Source organism: Lactuca serriola, chromosome 7 (genome assembly GCF_051521515.1).
Source record: "Lactuca serriola cultivar US96UC23 chromosome 7, Lser_US96UC23_V15, whole genome shotgun sequence".
Taxonomy (NCBI): Eukaryota; Viridiplantae; Streptophyta; class Magnoliopsida; order Asterales; family Asteraceae; genus Lactuca; species Lactuca serriola.
The window spans coordinates 162,732,862-162,757,916 of record NC_136414.1 but is presented as its reverse complement, the minus strand read 5'-3'; the positions used below and the strand labels follow the sequence as shown (position 1 = coordinate 162,757,916).

Sequence of the window (25,055 nt, the reverse complement as noted above, 5' to 3'; positions counted from 1 at the left end):
GTTAAGAATGTTCTTTACCGCAGTCTAGTGAGCCTTACCAAGATTCCCTTGATATCTGCTGACCATGCTCAAAGCAAAGCACACATCAGGTTGAGTACAAGTCATAGCATACATGATCGAGCCAACCGCGAAAGCATACAGTTTTCGAGTCATCTCTGCTATCTCAGCCTCTATACTCGGACTTTGAGTCTTACTCAGTTTGGTATTGCTTTGGATAGGTAAGTCACCTTTCTTAGAATCCTACATGTTGAACTGTTTCAACACCTTATCCAAGTAGGTACTTTGACTAAGTCCTATTAGTCTTTTACTCCTATTTCTTAATATCCTTATCCCTAGAATATAAGTAGCTTCTCCAAGGTCCTTCAAAGTGAAACACTTCCCAAGCCAGGACTTAACCTCCTGTAAGGTTGGGATGTCATTTCCTATGAGAATTATATCATCCACATACAACACCAGAAAGCTAAATATACTCCCATTAGCTTTGACATATACATAGGACTCACCCTCGCTTCTCGAAAATCTAAACTCTTTAACTTTCTCATCGAAGCAAAGATTCCATCTGCGAGATGCTTGTTTCAATCCATAAATGAATTTCTTAAGCTTACACACTCTATTAGGGTACTTTGTATTGACAAAACCCTCTGGATGACTCATGTAAACATCTTCAACCAACTTTCCATTAAGGAAAGTGGTTTTGACATCCATTTGCCATATTTCATTGTCATGAAATGCAGCTATGGCTAGCATAACCCTTATAGATTTAATCTTTGCTACTGGTGAGAAGGTCTCATCATAGTCAACTCCATCAGTTTGAGTAAAGCCCTTACCAGTCATGCCTTATATGTGTGTACTTTCCTATCCATGTCGGTTTTATTCTTGAAGATCGATTTGCATCCGACTATCTTACGACCCGTTACATTGTCAACTAATTTCCAAACTTGATTTCCATACATGGACTGAGTCTCACTATCCATAGCCTCTTTCCACTTTGTACACTTGGGGCCTGCCATCGCTTCCTTTTCGTTGTTAGGTTCATCGAAATTTACCAGTGTGCTATCATTGATAAATTTATCACCCTCAGATGTTCTGTGGAGACCATATAACACAGGTGGAACACTAACTCTACTAGAATGCCTCAGAGTTACGGACCCGTCAATTGGTTCAACAGGAGTTTCCTCCTGAGGTTGATCACCATTGTATGAGGTTCCTTCATCACTTAACACTTGAAGCTCTTCAATGTCAATTTGCCGCCTACTGTCCTCTTTGCATATGAGTTCTCTCTCGCGAAAGACTCCTCTCTTCGCAACGAAGACAACATTGTCACTTGGTCTGTAGAAGTGATCCAAAGGACTTCCGTGGGTAGCTGATGAAAATACAACGCTCACTGTGAGGTTTGATCTTGTCGTGAGTCTCACATCTCATGAAAGCCTCGCAACCCCAAACCATGATGTGTGTTAATGAGGGAACCTTCCCTGTCCAAATATCGTGAGGTGTTTTGGCAACCTTCTTAGTATGGACTAGATTAAGGATATAGGCGGTAGTCTCTAAGGCATACCCCCGAATGAGATGGGTAACGAAGCTTGTCTCATCATGGAACGGACCATGTCCAACAAGGTTCGATTGTGCCTCTCAGCCACACCATTAAGTTGTGGTGTCCTGGGTGGCATCAATTGTGAAATAATTCCATATTCCTTAAGATAGTCTAGGAACTCGATACTAAGATACTCACCACCCCGATCGGATCAGAGCATCTTTATCTTCCTGCCTAGTTGATTCTCCACTTCTTATTTAAACTCTTTGAACTTTTCAAAGTTTTTTGACTTGTGCTTGATTAAGTAGACATAGCCATATTTGTTGTAATAATTAGTAAAAGTCACATAGAAGTGGTTAGCATCCCTTGTGGTGGTTCTGAAGGGTCCACCCACATCGGTGTGTATGAGATCCAACAAACCTTCACCCCTTTCACTAGTCCAGTGAAGGGTGACTTGGTCATCTTTCCAAGAAAACAATATTCGCAAGTGTCATCTGACTTTGGCTCAAATGACTCCTAGACTCCAGCCTTTTGGAGTTGTCCTATGCGCTTCTTGTTGACATGTCCAAGACGACAATTCCATAAGCACGCCTTATCCAAACTATTAGAAGAATCAATGTGTAATACATTATTTCCTAAGTTGTCTATAACCATCATAGTTTCATATACACCATTACAAGGCAATGCTTTAAAATAAAATACACCATTATAAAAAGCATTAGTAGAACTAATTGCATTATCAAATGAAAATCTAAAACCTTGTTTATGCAAACCATGAAAGGAAATAATATTTCTTGCCATATTGTACGAGTAGAAACAATTATTCAAATCTAATTCTAACCCACTACTAAGAAATAAAGAATAAACTCCAATCTTGGTGACAAGCGACATTTTCCTATTCCCCATGATTAAGTTCATCTTCCCGTGCTCCACATCCTTACTTCTTTTTAGTCCCTGCAAATCAGAACAAATGTTGAAACCACAACCTGTATCAAGGACCCAAGAGCACAAATGTGATGAGCTATTAGATAGAATAGTATAAATACCTGCATGGGTGGGTTTAACCTTCCCATCCTTTACATACTACAAGTATTTGGGGTAGTTTCGCTTCGAGTTCCCTTTATCATGACACTAGAAACACTCTACTTCTTTCAGATTGGTAGAGGGATTAGCAGAACCACCTTTGGTCCTACTAGATGAGGATCAATCATGAGACTTTCCCTTGCGGCTTTTAGATGGAGCCTTCCTCTTCTTCCCTTTCCCATTTCCAACTATCAAGACACGAGCAGTAGCAGTAGGAGTGGGAGTAGTAACAATAGATTTACCTTTGAGATTGCTTTCAGCAGTCCTCAAAATGCATTGAAGCTTGATAAGAGTGACCTCCTCCTTGTTCATATCATAGGTCATACATAAATGATCATAACAGGGAGGTAAAGATTGTAGAATGATATATATGGCCAACTCTTCATCGATGTTCACATTCAACTTTAGCTAGCGGTCCACAAACCTTTGCATTTTCTGCAAGTGGGTCGTGATGGACTCTCCATCCTTCATCTTTGTTGTTATCATGGAGGCAATAATTTCATACCTTTCCTGATGAGCACTTTGATGGTATTTTTCCATCAAGTATTGATACATCTCGAATGGGTAATACTGCTCATAGGACTTTTGGAGTTCAGCCGATATAGTGGCCAACATGATACAAGACACCTTTGTGCCGTCCTTCTTATGAGTCCTATATTTAGCGATCTCCTCAGGAGTAGCAGTGGACTCATTAATTTCCTTATGCTCTTTTTCGAGGATATAATCCTTGTCCTCATAGCGAGTAACCATCCAAATGTTCTGAATCCACTCATTGAAGTTCGAACCATCAAAGATGACTTTCCCACACAAGTTCATGAGAGAGAAAGATCCATAAGGGTTTCAGCTAGAAGCGATGTTAGAAGACATCTGAAAAGAAAGAAAGACAAAGTTTAGATTAGATAATAATCCTTAATATAACACCCAAATGAAATATTAAGGCTAGGACCCAACACAATATTTTACAATTCGGAAGAGGGATGTCATCATCCTTAAATGAATTGAAATTCCTAGATTTCTTTGAGATTCATTGAACTTTTCAGTGGCATGTTTAAATTTTGATTACGTCCTTCAAGTTTGTGACTGGGATACCGAGGATCACAAACAAGGTGTGAATAACCATGCAAATGTGCTTGGTACACTCGGTGTCATTTATCTCCTAATTGATGTGATGCTTAACCACACATGCTCCATTGATCTATGACAAACATCAAGCTACCTTATGCCACCCTTACTAGTCCAAGTTAATGTGCCAGTTAACGACACACACTCCATTAACGACTTTGCAAGGTGCAAAGTGCAATTTCATGGAATAACATCATTTTCACATTTTCCTAAAGTAACTAAGATTGGGAATTTAATAAAAAATTTCGTTACTTTATAAATTTCATTATACTTTCAATGATAATTAATCTCCTATCCTACCCATTCAGCTAACTCCCCTCCACCAGTCAAGGAAGCGGTGGGTGAGAGTGGACACCCATTAAACCACCATTTTATAGGCAGTAACTTTATACACCCCTTATAGACCGGCTTCGTGAATGAGGCATACTAACGGTAAGACTGACTTATCTTATATATATACATATATATATATATATATAATAATAATAATAATAATAATAATAATAATAATAATAATAATTAAACTTATAATATTTTAATAGTATAAGGGTTGAATTTTAAACTTTTAAAATTACAGGGTTTGGAATTAAATGTTTCATTAGAAAGAATTTACAAATTCCAAAACTAGAGGGTAAGTTTTTAAACTCTTCATTTCCATAAGTTATGAGTTTAATGTCATTTTTAATGGGTGAGGCTTTTCATGTTCCATAACTTGAGGACAACTTATGGAAGTCAATAAAAAAATTTAGTTTAATTTTAACAAGCAAATTATCATATAATCTAGGATTGATCTAACCAAACTCATAAAGCAAGATAATATCAAATGAACTATTTACAAGTAATTTTGTTTTTCATATAAACTAACAATTACCTTAAAATTTTGAAAATTATCTTTTGATTGGATGAGTACAATCACTACCAAATCAGAAAAAATAGATTATATACAAAACAGTTTGTGGTAGTGATTCTAATCTAATATGGGCCAAAAAAACGCGAAAATTTGCCATCTGCCAGTGCAACTTGTTAAGCCAGGCTTTAGACACGTTGAGTTCATCAATGGACTCGCAGAGTTCAGTTTGGCAAAAGCCATTTTCAGTTTGCTTCCGCTTTGAACAATCAAATAAGCAACAAGATACTAGAAAACTACCTTAGGCTTTGATACCATTGAAGGGTTTTGAGCACTATAACAAGCTTAAGGTGCACATACAACCCTATATGCTTTGGATCTAAGTTTTCTCTAGTTATACATGCAAAAAATTGTTTACCAAAGCATGAAGCCTAATCTAGCATACAACATGACATATGAATTATAAAACTAGTTATAGAATTACCTCTTGTTGTCGCTTGATGTGTTTGGACTTTATGAACTTAGCACCCCAAGTGTGATGCCTCAAATGGTTCACAAAACACCACTAAAAATTTGGAGAACTTGAGAGAGATTACTTAGCACTCAAAATCGGCTCTATGAACTCTAAGAACTCAAGGGTAACCGATTTTAGGCCATAGGGGTCATATATAGTGTTGGAATCCAAGAGTCATGGGTAAACCCTAATCCATACACTTAGGGTCATGATCCATATCTTATGTGGGCTAACTCTTCATGAAACATACATAAACTTACCACAACATGGGTCAATAGCCCAAACCATATATATATATATATATATATATATATATATATATATATATATATATATATATATATATACATATCAATGGTTTACATAATCAGTCCCCGTTAATTCAATTAGTCTATTTTGATCACTAAATTAATTCCAAATTAATTATTGATCAATACTAATTAAATAACATGATTTCATATTAATATATTATATCTGTAATCAAGGTGGTAAAAAACGCTCGACGTTACCTATTCGGTGGACTAGGGTCAAGGGATTAATCGGCTAGGTGGAGATTTATCGGGGGATTAATCGGGGACCATTAATTGCTAATTTGTTGAATTTTAAAAAATTAAGTATGACTAATATCATGTCAAAGTTTGTAAATACCACTAATATGATAACAAAATAGGTTAATATGATTAATAGAACACTAATCATGCCTCAAATAGTTTCCATTGAAATAAAACTTCTTCAAAATGTTAAAATTTCATCGTTCTATAATGTTTCACTCATTATCTATGCATGGATTAATCGTTAGGCGCCCACTAATCGGTCGAATAGCGTCTAGGGATTAATCAGAGATTAATCGAGACCTAGTCGGGATTTTTACAACAATGCCTGTAATATATTAATAAATCATAAATATCCTCTTTCTTAATTGTTCATCCTATCAGGTTGTTTTGGTGAATGCAACCAAAAATAGACCATGCTACTCTCGGTTCAAGTACATACCAATTATAGTTATCGACTTAGACACCTTATCCAACATAATTCCCTCCTAATATAATGTTAGAAGTTGAATTCAATGTGGATAGATCATACTTATAGATTGGAACACATGAAGTATTTATCCCAGGTATGTGTTCGGTTCTGCAAGTTAGCCAGGTTTAAGTTTAACTTCTTAATAATTAATTTAATAAATGTACGTGCAGATACATGGAAAGCAATTACCTACGTGATTGTGAAGTGTAGCCGAATTTCAAGAGGTTGTGGACGTGACCTTAATACGATCTTGAGAGGATTGAGACACACGACTTTATAATAGTGTGAAGTTGTATTTTGTTAGAAATTTAGTAAACTAGTATGTATTTTACTTTTTGGTATTCAAATGGATTGATGGCTTCAATTCTTTGAACACCTCGATTCTCGAGTATTTGCAAATGTATAATAATAAGTGGAAATTCATTCGTTTTGATATTTTCATTATGTACTAGTTTGGTTTGTTTTGATAAAGTTATGTTTGTTCAAGGGTTACACTAAAATGGGGGAGGATTGTTTTTAACTTTAGTGTCACTATGTAATTTTAAGTAATTGGAACTAAAATGTGAGCTAAGGGGCTTCATAGTTTGTACTCTAATATATGTATGAGTTTGTGCGGAGTGCACACATGTATAAGATTAAATTCGAAGCTGGTTTGACGAACAGTCGCGGGTCCGGGGGCAGCACCCCTGTGTCCAGGGTTTCCAAAAAGGCAACGCCCCTAGAGGGGTCCAAGGGAGAGAACCCCTGGTTGGGGTCCCGCTGACCTAATGATTATGGTAAAACTGACAAAATTTGTCAGTTTTGGAAACCCTCAATCGTTATTAAATTTCGAATTTCCAGACTTGCTTCTAAAGCCACCCATGAGGACCAACCCTAAGGAAACCCTAATATCATTTACTATATATAGAAGGCTATTTACTTTGACAAGATATGAAATTCTTAAGTTCTCATTTTCATCAAACAAACACAAAATCCTTCTAGTAATATGGCTAACGACTTTTGTGCCTAGAATCGTAAGTGTCGTCTTGGATTATCCTAGGCTGAATTTCTTGTAACCCAGGCATAGGTTAGAAATATCAGTTCGGAAAGTGTTGTCACGATCCAAGTGGTATCCAGATCTCCACAACAAACCCTACTTTTATCAACACAAAACTGGTTTCATGAAACGAATTATCGGAGAGGAGTAGGAGGTGGTGGAAAGGAACCATGTGGCAGAAGACGGTCACCTATTTGGTAATTACTGATGAGTGACCGAGAGATTGTAGTCCTACTATTAGTTGTCAGCCATAGAAAACCTTAACTAAGTTGTCATCGACGGTTGTGAGTTTCCATAAACCACCAGCATCAGAATCCTCATCGACGTTGGTGTCGTCGTCCAGATCGATAACTATGATTGATGAGCTGGAATTAGACATGAATCCTCCAAACTTTTTTAACGTTTTAGGGTGGGTCTTCTTGCTAGAAAATTAGGTAATTTTAAAGTTGTGGTGGTGACTTGGTTAGGGTTTTTTAGATGGAGGAGGAACAAGACACCGTCTTTGTAAAAAAATGAAGATGGATAATGCCTTGTGGCTTCTGTAATGCTAGTCGGAAAGAACATAATCCAACTGAACTCAACATGTCCGAAATCTTTGATTTGAAGGGGTGTAAGGTAATTGGACGGGGGAGGCGGTGAGCAGATGTGAAAGAATGGAGGAGCAACACGTTTTGCAAGTTGATTAGTTGGATTCTTTTAAAACTTGACCGTTGACCAGTGACTAAATTTGACATTCTTTATAAATTAGTGTAGCCAAAATCTTAATAGTAGAAATTTACTATTCATTTGGCCTTCCAAAATGTAAATATAATACGTTAATTCTACACCGACTATAAGTTCTTTTGCATATAAAATGAGACAAAATAAATAAATGTATTAAAATAATATTAAAAAGTTATTGTTTTTCCTCCGCGCATCTAAGTTGCAAAATGTTGGTGGATGTAATAATTTTAATTTTAGTTATCGGAACAAAGCTAACAACAGTTGTATTTGGTTATTTAAAATAGAGGACCTGAATTTTTGGCAAAATTATTTGTTTAATGTATAGTATATAATTTTAATTTTAAGTAAAGAATAACAAAATCACTCTAGTCGAGATGGCTGGAAGGTTCGCTTTAATCTTTTTCTTTGCAACTAAACCTATTCAGTCTTAAGCTAAATGGTATAGTTTTGAGATTATTATGCATTTAGGGCTGCCACATCATCTATATATCCACTCCACTACATGTATATTAGCATTAGGGGTGGTGTTGTTCACTACTCAATAAGAAAGAGAAAGAGAAAAAGAAGAAAAAGATAAAGAGAAGCAGCTGAATGTTTTGCGAGAAATGGTTTTGATTGGTTGTGAGTACTCATGACCAACTTCAATCTTCGCCATCTTTACATCTATTAGGGAAGGTGTTCCCACATGAACATCCTCTCCACATAGATCTTTACACGCCTGAACATGTTGGATCCTGAAAGTGAACATCTAGCAATCCTAAGAAAATATTTCGAAGATGGTTGGTCTCGAAATGAAAATCGCTCCGGAACCTAGTCAGAAGAAGAAGAGGAGGGGAGGAAGAGCAACTCTAAGAGCAACACATTCCGGAGTGACACTCACGTCCGGAATGTATGCAGATCCGGAAGATCATCAAATTTTTCTTTTTTCATTTATTATCTTTGTATTGATGTAACGTTTCATCAGACTTAGCCTTTCGTTGTATTTGACAATCAGAATGTCAGAAATAGTTCTCTTGTCCAGTCCTATGTAATTTACTTGGTTAATTCATTGTAACATTTTATCCTATATAAAAGAGAATTCAGTACCAGATAAGATACGGATCTTTGCTCAACATTTTAGCATTTTTACTCATCACTTTATATCTCTCAAACATACTTTTTGCTCTTCATTTTTGTTATCTTACTTTACTTTGATCATTAACTCTAGTTCTTCATTTAATGTCTTGATCCTTTGTTGAATATTATATCTAAAACTTGACTTGTCTTTCCAGTTAAGACTTGAACTTCTTTTAGTAAGCAGACGTTGATCTTAACCATTCTTTCAAGGTTTGTCTTCTCATACGTTGTCGTTGCGCAACTGATCAAATTCTAGTTCTCACAATTGGTATCAGAGCTTGAGTGGTTGTCCTTTGAATCCATAAAAGCATATTATAATTGGTTCGAACACACCTTGGTATTTCAGCCATTTATGTATTAAAGATAAAAGTTCTTCTATATACCACTTTTGCTCACGATATCATAACTTCAATGGCTGCTTCTAATCCTCAACAAATGATTTCAATGCAAATCGCAAATAGTGTGGGTGGCCGTACACATGCCACATAACTAGTTGTGGAAGAATATGATCACTGGAAAGTTAGAATGGAAAGATTTCTTTTAGCCAAAGACAAAGGTGAAGAGATCTAGAGATATGTGAAAGAAGGTCCTCATGTTCCTGTTAGAACTATTGTAAGAGATGTTGCTACTCATCTTATGGGCCAAGATGAAAATCGTCCAGCTCCTCTAACTACTGATGACATTGAAAAGCTGCATGAAGACCAAGTCGCTTTCTCCGAAATGGTGTTTGGTGTTTCTCCTTCACTCTTTGAACACATCAAGTTATGCAAATTAGCTAAAGAGATTTGGGACACTCTTCAGGACCTAATTCAAGGTTCTGAAAATATGAATGATAAGCACCTTACTTTAGTTGTCGATGACTTTGACACCTTCGCAACCACTCCTGGTGAATTAATAGCCTCTGCTTCCAACCGTTACCGAATTGTAGTCAACAACATGACTGCTCATGGGATTGTTCGAACTCCTCTTGAGTACAATCTTAAATTCATAAACATTCTTGGCAAAGGATGGGGAAATGTAAAGTCTTCCCTTCAAAATAATGGTTCTTTGAAGAAATTAAAACTCTATGAACTTTTTGATGAACTTCAAGGACACGAGTCAAATGTTACTCAAACCATAAGGGAGCTTTCCGGAGGTCCTCTTGCTATTCTCAGCTCCTTAGAACCATCTGTTCCGAACTCTTCTACTTCATATCTTCTCAAAACCATTGTTGCACAAATCAATGCATCCACACTCTCACAAAACTATTCTATTGATGATTCCGAACTCATGGACTCAGAACTCCATTTTCAACAGGAGTTCTCTCTTCTCTCAATGAAATACAAACGCCATTTTAACCCCTCTTTCAAGCCATACCAAAATAGATTCCAAGCACCTCACCATAACAATCCTCAATCATACTCAACTCCTAAACCTAAACCAACATCTGAAAATTCTCCTGCGTACAAACCAAACCTCTCTAAGTCAAACACTGCAGCTGAATCCTCTCAGAATTCCATTTCGGACAAGCCAAAAATTGTGTGTCACAAGTGTGGACACCCGAACCACTTTGCAAAAGATTGGCATGCTGACTCGGAGCTGAAACCAAAAATCAAGAACTCTGCCTACTATGCCTAAAAGGCTCAAGAAATGGCTCAAAGTGAAAAAGCTTTTGTAACAACAGTTGCAAGAGACGTTGAAGGTTACTGATCATCCGGAGATGATGATGATGTTGCAATCATTGGAAGAAATATGTGCTTGATGGAAAGACAAGATATTGAATGTGATGATGGCTATTGGTCATCTGGATTTGAGAAAGATGATGAAGATATTGATCCTAACTACTGCTACATGGCTACAAATGATCCTCCAGGAAGAAGCATCATTTAATAGGTACAATGCTTAATTACTGAAAATAATTTTGATTTATCTATTTGTAAACCACATCTAACTCATAATCAATTGGACATGAATGTCATTTACAAAGCCTATGAGTCAGCCATAGAAGCCAGTGAGAAGAAGGATATCGAACTGAACCGTCTTAGATTACGTTTCGAGGACAAGAAGTTAAAAATTGAGTCTTTAGAATGAGAGCTTCTAATGTCAAAAGATGAATGTATCATTTTGAAAGACAAATGTGAAATTACTTACTCTGAAAGAAACATTTTGATTTCTGATAATAAACGTCTTAATGATAAAATAGATGCTTTGCATAACTCTATTGACATGCTTGAAGCAAATGAACGAATGACTCATAATTTTCGTCATTTATGGTTGAAAGCACTTGGCCTCAGAAGCAAGTTTCCAAAGCCAATCGTTAGTCCTCTGAAGGAGCTACAAAATTTAACTTTTCTAGGAGAAGTTCCGAACATCAAACATTCGGACACCCCTGTTTCTCCTTTGTCACCCCTTCCTGAAACAAATGATAACTTTGCGTCCTTGATCCCTGAGTTTGAACCAATTGTTGTTAAGTGTCATGATTCCACTTCTTTTCCGCCTCTGATAAACTTGGACCTGAATAGGACCTCGAAATTCCATTATAGTGTTTCAAATAGAATAGATTATGTTCCGAACAACAAAGCTCCTAACAACTGTGTGGTTGAAGTAATTGCTCCCAATCCTTCAGAAATGACATCATCTAAGTTGGTATGGGCATCCTTAGATAATAAGGTTGAAATATCTAATGATGTCTCGTCTGATTCATGTGAATCCGAATCCCTTGTTGTTTCAAAAACAACATTGGTTCCCATTGATCCAAAGTTTAGCAACTTATCTATAGGACAAACCTTGAAATTTGTATCTCGATTTAAGCTGAAACCAGAACTCAATAAAAAGGATATGGTATATCCTAAAGTGGAAGCAAAAAATGCTTACAAGAATGAAGTTAAGTCTAGACAAAACTCTCGATTCATTGAGAATTCTAAAAAGAACATATCTCATTACTCTAGCTCATCCACATCTAGACAAAACCTCTTTGCTCCCACTAAGACACTCAAAAGACCAAATTCTCCCAATATTGTTCAACACAAGACCGGAGTCAGTCCCACCCCTCTCAAAAAACGTGAACATGATTCACCGGCCCAAAACACTCCATCCTGGAATGTTTCCTCAGTCTTCATTGCCAAAACTTGCGGCACCATTTTTATATCAAATTCTTCAAAAAACAAAGTGCTTTCTAACCAATCAAAAAGGACTCAAAACACAAGTTTTTCAAAATCATCTAAACAAAATCTTTTTTGGAAAGTCAAATTTTCCTTCAATGAAAAGGAGACTCCAAAAAATAAGTTAAGAACACCTCTCTGGAACATCATGTTCCGAAACACAATGTGTGACATCCCTAAAATCTCAGCCAGAAAAGACAGGTTTCATTTATGCTTTTAAAATAATTTCAGAGTAAATCCGTTTGATTTAAAAGAGTTGCGGAATTTGTTCCCAAAAACAAAATAGGATAAAAATAGTATTTACCAAAACATTTCATAAAGAAATGTATTTTCATTATATAATCAAAACTCGGGATGTCATGTTCTGATACAGACACAAAAGCATAAACAACAAAAGATGGACAATACAACAGTTATATATAACAATTGGTCTAATAAACAAAACAACTTGACGATTCATCCAACTTATGCCCTCGCGCCACTACCTGTAATACAAATAAACTGAGTGGATCAGGCTTGGGAGCCTGGTGAGCATATAGGGTTTTCAACCCACAATAAATAATTATATTTAATTTCACTAACCAACAATAACCCGATTACCCATTCCCGTTATCCTCACTTTACGTCCCTAAAACAACATCTATCTCAAGGGACCTAATCTAGGATTTTTCATCGGGACGGACATTACTGCAAGAGGTTTCCTCATCAATAGATGTCCTAAAGGCAACCATGAGGGGGATACAGTACACCGGTAAACATCAAGCCCAGAACACCTACAAGTTATGAACCTGTCAACGTTCCATAGGACAGTCTAGAAAGAGTCTGTGGTCGTCATCCATACTCCGCTAGATGACTAGATTAACAACAACAACATCTAGGTCTCTCATCATTTTATCACACATCAACTATCTACCTACGCTTTACCTCTACATTTTAGTATATATATATATATATATATATATATATATATATATATATATAAACGTACATATACAACTTTAAATCATGTATTATGTATCCATTCAATACTCAAACCAGATAACAGATAATATGCAACACAAAACACGTATTCTTATACAGATACTTCATATCTATGTGTTAGAAGAAAGTAACTACACACTCACTTGATCAGAAGATGATCGGACAGCACTACGGCTTTAAAAGTAGTATTCTTCGGTGAAACCGGGATCACTTCGCACACCAGGCTTCTTGCGGGCAGAGCTTCGGCTCGGAAACTCTTTTCTTCTCGGGATCTTCGGGCTTCGAGACTTGCTTCGGGTCTCGGCATGATACCGGGGCTTCGGGGGTACTTCTTTGCACATAAATCGAGGTAATATGGGTGAGAGAAGGGTGAATTAGCAACCTTGGCCAGCTGCGCCTTCAAATCTATTTATAGGGCAAAATTTTCATTTTCCACGTTGTGGACAGTGTTTCCCCATCATGGGCTTGATCGTCATTACGTGCGTCATTGTCCACTTGCTTTCTCAAGCTCCAGAAGTCGTCAGAAGCCACGTCCTGGCCACTGTTTCCACGTCGTGGTCTCTGACAGTTTTGGGGTTTCGCGCCCCAAACTTTAGAAATTCATAACTTTGGCATACGAACTCCCTTTTCGATGTTCTTTATATCGACGAGTAGGTAAAAACAAGATCTACAACTTTCGTTTAGACTCTGTCGGCTAATTTTTATTTATTTTTTTATATTATTTTTATATTATTTTTAGTGGGTCGGGACAGGAAAACTCCATTAGAAATTCATAACTCCTTCATCGACGTCCGTTTCCGTCTGTCTTTCCGTCGTGACACTAATGTCGATGGGATCTTCAATTCTCATTTAGAAAGTTTTGGCTAAATATCGCTCGATCCCATATTCGAACATCGAGTTGTACACTTCTAAGTTGAAACTTCGAAAAATCATAACTTCCTATTACGAAGTCAGATTTAGACATTCTTTTTATGTACGCTCTCGGTTTAACATATTCTACAACTTTCATTTAGATTACTAAGGCTAGGTATCGCTCTATCTTAAATTCGTATTTAACGTCATATACTGTCGTGCCGGTTCTGTCGCGAAACTTCGATAGATCATAACTTCCCCGTTATAACTCGGATTTCGGCATTCTTTATATATTCGGAAACCTTGTCACCACCACTAAGTTTTCGTGTATCAATATTGGGTTTATCTAACATTTCATTTTCACACTGATTTTTATTCTTAATTCATTTAAGCCACACAATTAAACAATTAAGCATAAAACACATAATACTCAAATAATACATTCTTATTATTTCAAAATGGGTTACAAAGGTCAACCTAGAGTATCATATCATCATTAATGCCTAGCCTAGAAACACGGGCGGTACACAATGCGCGAACAGTTCATGCCACTAAGTATGACTATTGGATTGATGAAAGAACGTTGTCATTCTGTGTATTTCCTAAAGGCTCTCGGAATGCACCTGTTAGATCTGTTGCTCACAAGTCCCGTTCCAAAGCCAAGACTCGTACCCTTGTCCCAAAACCTAACTCGGAGCCTAAAAAGTCCATAACTCACTAATTTTGCAGGTACACTGTGCTTGGGAGCAAGAAACAGTATGGTATATTGATAGTGCTTGCTTCATGCACATGATGGGACAGAAGAACTTTCTGTGAGATCTAAAATTTTCATCAAATGTTGGACATGTAACATATGGAAACAATTCAAACTCTCAAATCCAAGGTTATGACACTCTCACCAATGGCAACTTCTCAATCTCAAATGTGGCATTTGTAGCTGACCTAAAACACAACTTGATAAGTGTGGCACAAGTCACTGATGCAAATGTTTGATCAAGTCCAATCGCAACAAGAACATGAACCGAATTGAATGTTTGATCAAGAAACATAGCTACATCATGACCGAAGACCAAAGCGAATGTTTGATCAAGTCCAATCGCAACAAGAACATGTACCCTCTTGACATCAGCATGATCATTGGCAATCCCCAACTGTGCTTACTCTCTAAAGCAGTTCCTGATATTAGCTGGTTGTGGCACCGAAGACTTGTTCACTTAAACTTTAGATACATGAATGATCTTGTGTCAGGAGAAATGGTCTGAGGTCTTCCACTCCTCAAATTTGAAAATGATCATTTGTGTGTTGCATGTGAATGTGGGAAGCAATCTAAGAAAGTTCATCCCATCATCATTGAAAAATGTATTTCGGAACATCTAGAACTCTTGCATATCGATTTACGTGGACCATCAACAGTGGAAAGTTTACATCACAAAAAGTACATTCTTGTGATTGTGGACGATTTCACTAGGTTCACCTGGGTCTTCTTCCTATGGCAAAATCCGAAACCGCTTCTGAACTAATCAGCTTTCTCAAAGGAATAGAAGTTCTCTACAAGCTCCAAGTCGGATGTATCCGAAGTGACAGTAGTTCTGAATTCACCAATTCCTCCATTGAAAACTTTCTTTCCGAAAAGGGTATTGACTACAATTTCTCTGCTCCATATACTCCTCAGCAAAATGGTGTAGTTGAACGAAGAAACAGAACTCTTGTTGAAGATGTTCGATCAATGCTCAATTTTGAAAATCTTCCTCTCTATTTCTGGGCTGAAGCCGTCTCCACTGCATGCTTCACTCAAAACCGAAGTATCATAAATCGTCGTCTCAACAAAACTCCATACAAAGCAATGAATGGTCACAAACCTATGATCTCATTTTTGCATGTCTTCGGATATAGATGTTTCATCAAGAACAATCGTGATCAACTCACCAAGTTTCAACCCAAACATGATGAAGCAATTTTCCTTGGTTACTCCTCTAAATCAAAGGCTTTTCGGGTCCTCAACCGACGTACTCAAGTTATTGAAGAAAGTTTTGATGTTACCTTTAATGACAACTTCATTCGAGATTTCGGTCCTACTAACGCTACAACTCACATCATGGAGTCTGATGCTCCATCCCCAGAACATCCAAACATCCAAATAATTTATGAAGTTGATTTTGACACTCTTTTTGGACCATCTAAAACAGGTCCTGATTCGGAATCTCAAACAAGAAAAAGCTCATCTCTGACTTCTAAAGCTCCTATCTCTCCAAATCTCTCCGGTCCAGTTCCAAGTCTCGCTCCATTTGATTCTGAACCATTTCAACCTTCTCAGGTTGAGGGGGAGAATGCTCACTCATCTCTTGAATCAAATATAGACGGTTTCCAAGATGCAATTGCTAATTTCGATGACAATGAAATTTTCCATGAGTTTCCGTCAGACGATGATGTAAATCTCTGGATCAGAAGTTCAGGGGGAGCATCGTCATCATGTTTAAATCATTCCGAATGAACAACTCAATCCTATTGTTGATATTGGCTCGTCCGGTGCTCAAGAGCTTCCAAGATTGCATATCTGGACAAAAGATCATCCTCCAAACCAAGTGATTGGAAACCTCAATGCTGGTGTACAAACTCATTCTGCCTTAAGCATCCAAAATGAATGTCATTTCTTAGCATTCATATCCGTGATCGAACCCAAATCCATTAAGGAAGCATTAGAGCATTCTAACTGGATCACAGCCATCCAAGAAGAACTGGCTAAATTTGACCGAAATAAGGTATGGACTCTCGTACCTCCTCCTCCAAACCATCCTATTGTCGGCACAAGATGGGTATTTCGCAACAAGCTAGATGATACAGGAGTTATAATCCGAAACAAAGCAAGACTAGTTGCCAAAGGTTTTACTCAGATTGAAGGGCTCGACTACGATGAAACCTTTGCTCCTGTTGCATGACTAGAAGTTATCAGAATCTTTCTTGCTTATGTTTCTCACAAATGCTTCAAAGTCTACCAAATGGATGTTAAGAGTGATTTTCTTAATGGTGAACTTGACACCAAAGTATATCTTCAACAGCCTCCCAGATTCATTAATCTTGCATTTCCAAATCATTGCTACAAACTCCGAAAGGCAGTTTATGGTCTTAAACAAGCTCCTCGAGCATGGTACGATACTGTTACCGACTTTCTTAAGTGCTCAGGGTTTCAGAGGGGAATTCTTGATCCGACTTGATTACGAAGATCCAATGGTAAGCATCTCATGCTGGTACAAATCTATGTGGACGACATCATTTTTGGATCTACGGATTCGACCATGGTTGCTGACTTTGCTAAGCTTATGACCAATCGATTTCAAATGAGTATGAACAGGGAATTAAGTTTCTTCCTTGGTCCCCAAGTCAAACAGACCAACCAAGGAATCTTTATTCACCAAGAGAAGTACATTTTAGAACTTCTCAAAAAGTACTCTATGGACACCTGTGCCTCTGCCAAAGTACCTATGGGATTTGGTCACAAGATTTTTGCTGATCCTTCAGGTGTCGCAGTTGATGAAAAGAAATATAAATGAATGATTGGATCTCTACTTTACCTAACAGGAAGTCGTCCGGATATCATGTTTTCCACATGCTTATGTGCCAGATTTCAAGTTAATCTCAAGAGTCAAGATGTCTCATCTTTTGGCTGTTAAGAAAATTTTCAGATACCTTAAAGGCACCAAACATCTCGGAATCTGGTACCCAACAAATGAAAACTTCCTTCTCCAATCCTATTCAGACTCAAACTATGGTGGACTTCAAGTTGATAGGAAAAGTACATCTGTTGGATGCCAATTTCTAGGTGGACGGTTAGTCAGCTGGTCATCCAAGAAACAGAACTGCATTGCTCTCTCTATAGTCGAAGCTGAATATATTGCTGCTGCCAGTTGTACCTCACAAGTTCTTTGGACGAAATCTCAACTCTTGGATTATGGATACCGATTTCAACACATTCGTATCTACTGTGACTCTCAAAGTGCTATTGCAATTTCTCACAATCCAATTCAACATTCGATGACAAAGCACATTGATATCTGGTACCATTTTATTAAAGATCATGGTCTAAATGGTAACATCGAAATTATTTTTGTTCCATCTGACGATGAGATTGCTGATGTCTTTACTAAGGCATTAAATGAAATCAAATTCAATGGTTTTCTAAACAAAATGAGTATGATGATGCCAGATCCTCAATTCTTTCAAGAGACATGTTCTCTCTGATTGCAGTATTTCGTAGAAAAATTGGTTCCAATGTCAAATTTTCTCTTCGGAACTATTCTCCTTACGAATGCAAAGGATCATTTTACTTGTCTTTATTTCTAACTATCTCTTGAGTGTTAAGCTGATCAGTTCACCCAAAGTACATATCTGTAAGGGAATTATCTTTTGAACCTCTTCTCAAATTGCACTCCAGAAGTTTTACTCCGAATCACCAACTCCGGAATTTTTAATCTTTGCTCCGGTTCTTCTCTCTAAAAAAATTCCAGAATCCATGTTCATGCTCCGGAACCCCAAACCTTATTCCAGAATTCCACGTTCATGCTCCAGAACCCCAAACGTTGTTTCGGAATTTCGCGTTCATGCTCCAGAACCCCAAACCTTGTTTCAGAATTTCACGTTCTTGCTCCAGAACCCCAAACCTTGTTTCAGAATTTCACATTCTTGCTTCGAAACCCCAAACCTTGTTTCAGAACTTCACGTTCTTGCTCCGGAACCCTAAATCTTGTTTCGGAACCTTAGAGCTTCCTCCGGAAGATCTATCTCTCTCCTGAACTGTCTCAAAAGAATATTTTCAGAACTCATCAATGCACATATCGGATAATAGCTGTTCCAGACTCATCCATCCTGAATACCAAAGGATCTTATGATGAATCGTCAGCAACAGACTCTTTCGGGATTCTTATCCAATCAGTCTCGATATCTGTGCCACGATTGCACGACCTCTAAAAGAAAACATCCAATCGTCGGTTGATAACTCTACTTTGAACTACAATCCAGTCAACCTTTCACCTTCCCTGTCACCTTAACCCTTAAAAAAGCACAAACTCATTTAATGCAACCCATTTTTTTGGATCATCATCATTATTTTAACCCGACCCATCATCCCTTACCTATTAATACCCGTCAAAACCCCTTTTCATTCCTTATGCGATCAAAACCTCCAAAACCCTTAAGCTCTCTCACTTTTCTTCGTGTTCTTCAAGCACTCATCCTCATTCAACAATGGCGTCTTCACAGAATCCAACTCAAACTGCATCCCTCTGAAGACATCCATCGCAAGGAAGAAATCATCAAAAGGATCAAAAGGTTCATCTTCTTCTGTTGATCCAGAGCCCTTTCTTAGATATGCAACTAAACTATTATCCCTGAATCCACTTGACTACGATGAGTCGATTAGAGTGATGATCGAGTTCATCGCCAATCATCCTATCTCCATTCCTCTTACCAAAATCCCTGATCCACCGCTACCACTTCATCATCTTCATCGTGCATTCACTAGCATCAAACTTCAAGATGATGCTCTGCAAATCAACATTATCGATGATCGCACCATTCCCATTTACAAATCAACCTTTCTCAAGGCGATCGGTGTCAAGCCTAATCCCAGAGGTTTTAAAGTTGTGGAACCAACTACTGAAAAATTCCAGGCGTTCCTATACTACATTGGCTATTCACAAGACTACAAGGCCAAGGATTTCAAGAAATCTGTTGTTTCAGGTCTCTAGAACGTTCTTATGCATCTCATCATACATGGATTATCTAGCAAGCATGGAGGTACTGATACATTGAACAAGGATTGGCTGAACCTTGTCTTCAGCATCTACTCTAGACATGCAAACGTTGTGGATCTCCCTGAAGTTTTATGGCAAGATTTCTGCAAGTTCGCCATTAAGAGGAAGCCAAATGAAATTTCGAGCCCTAGATTCTAGGCCTTGACTCTACAACAAATCTTCACTAACCTTTCATAACAACTTTCGATTACCACAATCCCTCCGGAGGTATGCATCTCTCTTAAAATCGTTAAATCATATAGAATTTTGGACCAATCATCTTTTGGTCCGGTCTGACGACTTTCGAACCACATGTTGGCCGTCATTCCTTCCGACTCTCGCTATTTAAAACATCATTTGGAGACTTTGGTTATGTTCAACCCAACACAATCTGCCCCGGTCTCTGTTGACCCGACTTCGGAAGAGGCTGGCCCTGCCGTATCCGGACCTAAACTGAAGAAATCAGTCAAACGAAAAGCTTATCCCACAAAACCCATAGCCAAAAAGAAAACCAAAGTCAATGCCCCCTCTCAACAGACCGGCACCCATGACATTTCGGCTGATTCTGGCCGTCCACATACCCCTCCTACCCACACATCGGAGGTACCCCTCAGTGTTTCAAAAACACAAGCACACACACACGGGGAGTCTCCACACAATCCACCCTCACCCTCCCAAAAGGTTGATGCTGGTGTTGATCAATGTTCCTTGCCGCCCCCTGGAACTCATTCACGTGTCAAATTTGATATTCCCATTATCTCTTCAACACGCACACACTCTGGAACCATTGTTCCGGACCCATTACATCCAGAAAGAGGAGCAGTCCCTCCAACTTCTGATGCCTTAACTGGTATGATACCCAGAAGGAGTAAAAGACGACCAGAGTCTAATGATCCCGATTGGGAAGATTTTGTTAACAGGGTTGCATCTATATATGTTAAAAGTCTTAAGTCTTAACTAAGATCTGTAACGTTACCAAATGATTTGATGAATTGACATTAATAGCTATTTAAAACCATATATTGAAATATTGATCATTAAAAGTTTGTTAACAATTCATTTTTAAATAATAATAAAAGAGTCTTCCGGTTCATTTAACTATATATGATTATATATAATATATTGTGGTTCATTCGTTTTGATTGTTTTTATAAAATTAATCGACTTTTTTTTAGTATTAACTACTTTTACTTGAGTATTTAAAAAAATTATTCACGCCCTTGATTACAAATGAAACTCGGTCATTCTATTGTAGTTTTATGAGGTCAATAATTTTAAAACACTAACAATTTTATTGGACGCAATAAAAAATGGCTAAAATTTAAAACGTGTGTCTCATTTGTTTCAGAAAAACTACCCATCAACATCAAATATAAGAACTCGTGTGAAAATTTAATTTTTCTGTTGTTTATTGTCATATGCTCTATATTCTTCTTAGACTCATATTCTATTCAAACTCCTTCCTTCTTCTATAAATACCCATAACTTTCTCTACCTTTTCTTCATCTCACTTGTTGTGGGTTCTTCGGTTTCATAATATATAACTTAAAAATGGCAAAAAGATCAGTTGCCGCCTATGCAATCCTTCTCCTCCTCTTCGTTCTTGCCATTTCAGGTGCTCAATCAATCTAGTTGCTTTACATCCTTTTTTGATTTTCTACTTGTTATTCTTCTTCTGTTTCCTTAACTGCAAACGATTTACATTTCGCAACTGTTTCTCTACAATCAAGAGCCATATCAACTTATATAAATAACGAGACTTGTGTACCTTTTGCATGGTGTGAACAGAAATCAGTACAGTGAAAGGAAAGTTATGTGAAAAGGTGAGCCAAACTTGGTCTGGAAAGTGTGATTCCAAGAAGTGTGACAAAAAGTGCATAGAATGGGAGAAGGCAGTCCATGGAGCTTGTCACAAGCGTGAAGGGAAAGGCGGCTGCTTCTGCTACTTTGACTGTGCAAAGAAACCTCCAAAAGATGCAAAACCAGTTCCCCCTGATGCCGTACCACCGCCTCCAAAAGATGGTTCCCCTCCAAAAGATTCGCCTCCTGCTGACGGCGGCGGTTCCCCTCCTCCGGCTGATGGCGGCGGCTCCCCTCCTCCGGCTGATGGCGGTGGTGCCCCTCCTGCTCCTTCCCGACACTAAAAGCTAGCCTGCTCGTGGTATAAGGAAAAGGATAGCAAACCTTATATGATAAAAATAAAGGATAAAATGCCTCCTAATTAACAAATTTAGTATTTTCGAAGGTGTAATATGTGTCGCATGATTAATTAATAACTTAATATTCAAGGCATTAGTATTTTGTCAATATAAGAAATATACTTTTTTAATCATGTCCAATAGACAACGATGAGAACAATATAAATTCTTGTATGCAAAATATTCCAACCCATGCATGCAAATACGTAAGAATATGGTATGACATTTACATATTTACAATACTTGAAAAAACAGGAAATACACGACCTAATCAATCGATATTCCGTTGCTAATAGCTTTTCCGACGGATACCGACGGAATCAAGGCCGTCCGGGTTAAGGTCGTGGGTAATATATATATATATATATATATATATATATATATATATATATATATATATATATATATATATATATATGGAAAAATTAGCGACAGTCAACCGAATTTAGTCGATAATTTATCGTCGACTCCATTTTACCGACAAATTAGCTAGCTACACTTTAGCAACTGATGCTTCTACGACCTTGTTTGTCTTGAATACCGACGACATCATTTTATTGACATATTATATAAGATTTGGCAATGGACCATTTTTGAATCTATTTGACTTAGTTACTAACGAATTCTTTTACCGGCGGATATTCTTTCACTAATACATCCAAGAATTAGCTTATCGACTCCACCAACAGTACCATAAGAATAGGTACTGAACATCCCTTTGTAATTGTACATGCTCCCATAGCAATAACATATTTTGGTTCAGGCATTTGCTCGTATAATCTCACTAAAGAAGGGGTCATTTTCATTGTTACTGTTCCGCCGTTTATTTTTGGGAAATTTTCAGAAAAATCCTAAAATTTTAGTCTAATTTATAAAAAAAACTCAAACTAAATTTTATTTATAGAAATGCACAAAATACCGGCTAAAACTTCGACAAAACCCTTTTTGTCTGGTTTCATAGATTTAGCCGGTATTCCGTCATTTTTCGTTAGTTTTCTCAAAATATTATGACTTTTTTGAAAATTACCCGATAACCACAATGTTAGGACTTTTCTGAAAATTACTATGGAATTAATGGATATTATTATTAACAAATCATTTATAAACATAACAAATATTTTTTATTATAAACAATGAAAATACATTTGTTTCTAATTTGTAGGAAAATAATGGTCGATTAGGTCTATTGTTTGTTGACCACTTCAAACCCCTTATGTTCCTCCTACGTATCGTTGTGAGTGTTATAGTGAGATGTAGTATGTATATTTCTTCAATTAAATACAAGAGTATCAAAGGGCTTGTAGCCCAGCGGTATCAGGTGGTGCCCTCCCTTTTTGAGGTCGAGGGTTCAAGTCCCGTTGTGGACATCGATGGAATAGGTGTTGTTAGCTTACGAGTAGATTATATTTGTCAGTTCAAAAAAAAAAAATACAAGAGTTAATAATATTTATTAATACACAATTAATAAGTGCCTAATTTCTATTAGGTGTGATGTTATAGGATCACATGTTATTAGAAAATATCATGACATGATGTCTCTTAAACATATAGATCTTTCATTGTGTTCTTTAACCTAAATACCACCTAACCTCCATACATTATTCGGTAACAACTATCAAATTACACATATAGTGAAAAATAAACTTTGAATGACAATTTAAATAGATAATCACCATACACTTGTTTGCATATAAACTATCATTCACGGTTCACTTTTTCACATTTGAAAGATATGGGTGAGCTTATGGTTGTTACCGTGTTAGGTATGGATGTTGGGTGGTAGTTAAGTTAAACAACATAAGAGGAACACCAACGTTAGAGGAACACTTACTGAGTACATCTCACCATCATATCCACAACGATGTATAGGAGGAACATATAGAGTTTGATGTGGTATATAAGCAATAGAGGAGTACCTAGACCGCCAATTTATTCCTAGAAATTAACAACAAATATATTTCCTTTTTAATAATAAAAATATTTCTTATGTTTATATATGATTTGTTAATAATAATATTCATTAATTCAATGGTAATTTTCAGAAAAGTCCCAATATTTTGGTTATCAGGTAGTTTCCGGAAATGTCCCAAAATTTTAAGCAAACTAACGGAAAAACACAGAATACCGACTAAATCTGTGAAACCAGCTGAAAAGAGTTTTTTCAAAGTTTTAACCAGTATTTTGTGTTTTTTTGTAAACAAAATTGAGTTTGAGACTTTATCATAAATTGTACTTGAATTTTAGGACTTTTCTGAAGATTTCCCTTTATTTTTCTAAGAGAATATAAAATATTTATGGTGCGTTTAGTTGCGGAAAAATGGGCCGTTTTCCGGAAAAAAATTTCAAGAAAAATGAGAATTTTGAATACGCGTTTAGTTCGTCTATTTTTCTAAATTTTTCACAGAAAATGAAAACTAATAATCATTGTTTTCCATATTTTTCTAATTCCAAATTTTTTTGAAATATAAACACGCACCCACTCTCACCCCATCCACCTCTACTTACCCCCACATTAACACCCCCTCCCACCACCCACACACACACACACACACACCACACCCACACCCACACCCTGTAAAGTTCCAAAAATAGATCTACCAATGATCAAAGATAATAACAGATGCAAACACGAATTAATAAACGAATATAGAGCAAAAGGCCAAGCTTGCATACGCTTTAATGCTATAAAACGTCTGATATAACTTCGAAGTATACGAAAGCATCAACAACCCACAATGACTGACACAACTCGCTATTTAAAGACCTGACTACAGACCGTAAGGTGTTTACGGCCGTAAACCCATTCTGACCGTAAACACAATACAAATCACGAACAATTACATATCTACTGCTATCTACGACTATGCCTAGACCAAACCACTATACAGAGTCTTTCAATCTCCCCCTTGGTTTGGACTAGCTCGGCCCCATTCCTTTCTTTACCAGCATGACATCCATTTGGCCCATAGCGCCATTCCACATCTGCTTGCTCATGATCTCAGCAACCATCCTGGTATACGCCTTGGCTCCCTGCTCATAGATATCTTCAACCACTTTGATCTGAAAATTGCTCAGATAATGAATATCCCATTTCCTGAACTGC

General features: G+C 37.2%; 1 protein-coding gene across 1 annotated transcript; it reads left to right on the top strand.

Moving 5' to 3' along the window:
- The first annotated feature begins 21,214 nt into the window (after positions 1–21,214).
- On the top strand, positions 21,215–22,046 carry LOC145063050 (major pollen allergen Art v 1-like). The gene is made up of 2 exons (XM_079010645.1): positions 21,215–21,369; positions 21,543–22,046. Exons 1-2 carry the CDS (start codon positions 21,306–21,308, stop codon positions 21,896–21,898), a joined length of 420 nt encoding a protein of 139 aa, XP_078866771.1. The 5' UTR covers positions 21,215–21,305; the 3' UTR covers positions 21,899–22,046.
- The last annotated feature ends 3,009 nt before the right edge of the window (positions 22,047–25,055 follow it).